At 42.2% G+C, this 2,746-nt stretch overlaps 1 protein-coding gene across 1 annotated transcript; it reads left to right on the top strand.

Annotated features, from left to right (window-relative positions):
- The first annotated feature begins 931 nt into the window (after positions 1–931).
- On the top strand, positions 932–2,015 carry LOC147636473 (abscisic stress-ripening protein 2-like). The gene is made up of 2 exons (XM_086801917.1): positions 932–1,268; positions 1,524–2,015. Exons 1-2 carry the CDS (start codon positions 1,047–1,049, stop codon positions 1,704–1,706), a joined length of 405 nt encoding a protein of 134 aa, XP_086658043.1. The 5' UTR covers positions 932–1,046; the 3' UTR covers positions 1,707–2,015.
- The last annotated feature ends 731 nt before the right edge of the window (positions 2,016–2,746 follow it).

The raw sequence follows: 2,746 nt of genomic DNA, 5'->3' as shown, positions 1-2,746 counted from the left end.
TCCTGACAAGCCTCAAAGGGGCTTGATGTTAAAATCAGTACATGTGGAAAATTTATAAGCAAAACTTAAGAGCTCCCTTATGTCTCCTGTTCGATTAAGAAGTATAGTTTTGCATTACATGTGTTTTACACATCTATGAGTCTGTCTCTTTTGTTTAAAGAGATGTATGCATAGCGAATAAACATTATAAACTATAAGCTAAATGTCATGTTCTTCTACATGGATGTGAAAGATAGATTGTGATGCATGAATAAGAAGCAACCTATTTTTGTGCTATTCCATTGGGAAAATAATGAGAACACTTTTTTATATAGCGGTCATTAAAGGGAATTTGTGGTAATTTGATGTCATGTTCTACTTAAATCCCATAACCCACGCATGTGCTCATTTAAATAATGCAATGCACAAGATGAATGGTAGTTTAAGGGTCCTCTTCCAATGGTGGTTTAAGGGTGCTCTTCCATTTCTTTATTCCATTCTATGGGAACCGAGTTGTTTGGAAGCACATGGGTGTTTTTATAGGTGGCTTTACACATTATGGGTGCCATCCTTTTGTTTCTCGAGATCCCCGCCCACCGGCCCTTAAGAAAATGCATGGACAGGAAGCCTGCCCATCCATCTCCCTGCCCGCCCTTAATTTCAAGAAAAGGCGCACTTTTCTCGCTCATGTGTAATGCCCCTTAGCATAAGAAGAGACCTCCTCCACATGCACCTAAACGCTTGGGAAAGCGTTTAGGTGCATGTGTAATGCCCCTTAGCACAAGAAGAGACCTCCTCCACATGCACCTAAACGCTTGGGAAAGTCCGTGGGAACAGACTTTGGAAAAAGTTGATAGAACCCTAGTGCATGAATCATGATGTGTTTCGATAAAATCAACCGACCTTTGATGATGGCGCCCCCACATCGCACCCGACCCAAGGATCCTCTTTCACCTACATAACCACGAGGACCCCTGCTCATCACAATCTCACCAGCAACTGTCTCTTACCTCCTCTTTCTAGCAGAGCTTTATACCCTCTTAGCGTTTGTTTCCTAGTCTGTAGCTATGGCCGAAGAGGAGCAGCGCCACCACCACCATCTTTTCCACCACAAGAAGGATGCGGATGAGGTGGAAGCAGTGACTGTGGTGGAAACCACCGATGTGTATGCTGAGACTGTGGTGGATGAGGATGGTGGTGCAGAGAAGGCTAGGAAGGAGGAGAAGTATGCTAAGCACAAGGAACATATGGGCGAGCTGGGTGCAGTGGCTGCTGGAGCCTTTGCTCTGGTAAGTTAGGCACACAATGATTCTGAAGCAATTGGCGTTGTGTGTGTGTGTGTGTGTGTGTGTGTGTGTGTGTGTGAGAGAGAGAGAGAGAGACAGAGACAGAGACAGAGAGACAGAGGGGTTCTCTGTGTGTCTGTGTGTGTGTGTGTGTGTGTGAGAGAGAGAGAGAGAGAGAGAGAGAGGGGGGTTTTCTCTGTGGATCTCGCAAAAACCAGTTAGAGGTTTTGAGTGCCAGTTCTTTTGTTTTTTCTTCAGTACGAGAAACACGAGGCCAAGAAGGATCCGGAGCACGCACACCGTCACAAGATCGAAGAGGAGGTAGCGGCGAGCGTGGGGGTGGGCGCCGGCGGCTATGCCTTCCACGAGCACCACAACAGAAAGGAGGCCAAAGAAGCTTTGGAAGAAGGCGAAGGAAAGAAGAAACATCACTTCTTTTAATTTATACGAGTAACCTCACCCCCTCCTCCACCACCAAGGACCCTCCCTCCACCTCCTCCTCTTCCACCATGGGTTCCTAGGACCCTACCTTTCCTCCTCCACCCTCCACACTCCCTCCCAAACCTCCAAATTCTTACCATCTTGCCACATAGCAGCCTCTTCAAACTCTTCCTTTATATATATAAAGAAGAGAAGTTGTTCCTCTTTCCTGCTCGCCTCTTGTACACATCCTTTAACAATGGCTCCTTTGAAAATCGTCTGATGTATAATTTGGCTATTTTCAACCACAGTGTCGCTCGTTTCCTTCTAGATAATTGACCCTGCATCCTCCTAATCATATCACTCCATGACTTGGGATAACTTGCTCTATATTTTAGGCGTTTCTACTGACTTTTTCCTTCAGTTTTCACACAAATAAATTGTTGGCTTAATTTGGCCTACATTATTCTAAGTGCTTTCACACACTTTCTGGTAATCTAGTACTCACACATCAACGTAAGTGGTGATAGTAAATTTTCTTCCGGAAAATAAAGTACAAATCAAGGTTTTTATTAAATAAGTAAATTTTTTGGTTGAAACAAGATCAAAAAATCGGGAAGTAAATTTATACGATTTCTTTTCAAAGTAAAATTCAATTTTTTTCCACCAAAATTTTAAATCAAAAAACATAGGATTTTTTCCTCAAAAAAGAAAAAAGTTACAACTGAATGTAAGTTCGTAATGACCTTCAATTCAGCGCATATGCTTCTCCATGATATTGTTGGCCTTTTGAGGAAGAAACAATTAAATGCAAGTTCTCAATGAGCTTCAATTTAATGTATATGCTTCTCCATAGTAATGTTGCTTAAAAAGCAAAAGAAAAATTGCAAAGATTAAAACATATCAACCTAGGAGTTTTGGGAATGGGTTAGTTGAATATGGAGACAATATGATCCTTAAGTGACCTTCAATTTGGTATGCATATGCTTCTACAACAATATTTATTGTGAACTTCAATTCGGTATGCATGTGCTTCTACACAATATTGCGGTTGAAAGATT

This window comes from Cibotium barometz, chromosome 8 (assembly GCF_041138505.1).
Source record: "Cibotium barometz isolate CiBa-2024 chromosome 8, ASM4113850v1, whole genome shotgun sequence".
Classification (NCBI taxonomy): domain Eukaryota; kingdom Viridiplantae; phylum Streptophyta; class Polypodiopsida; order Cyatheales; family Cibotiaceae; genus Cibotium; species Cibotium barometz.
The sequence above is the reverse complement of the archived record's forward strand: the minus strand, read 5'-3'. Positions and strand labels throughout refer to the sequence as shown.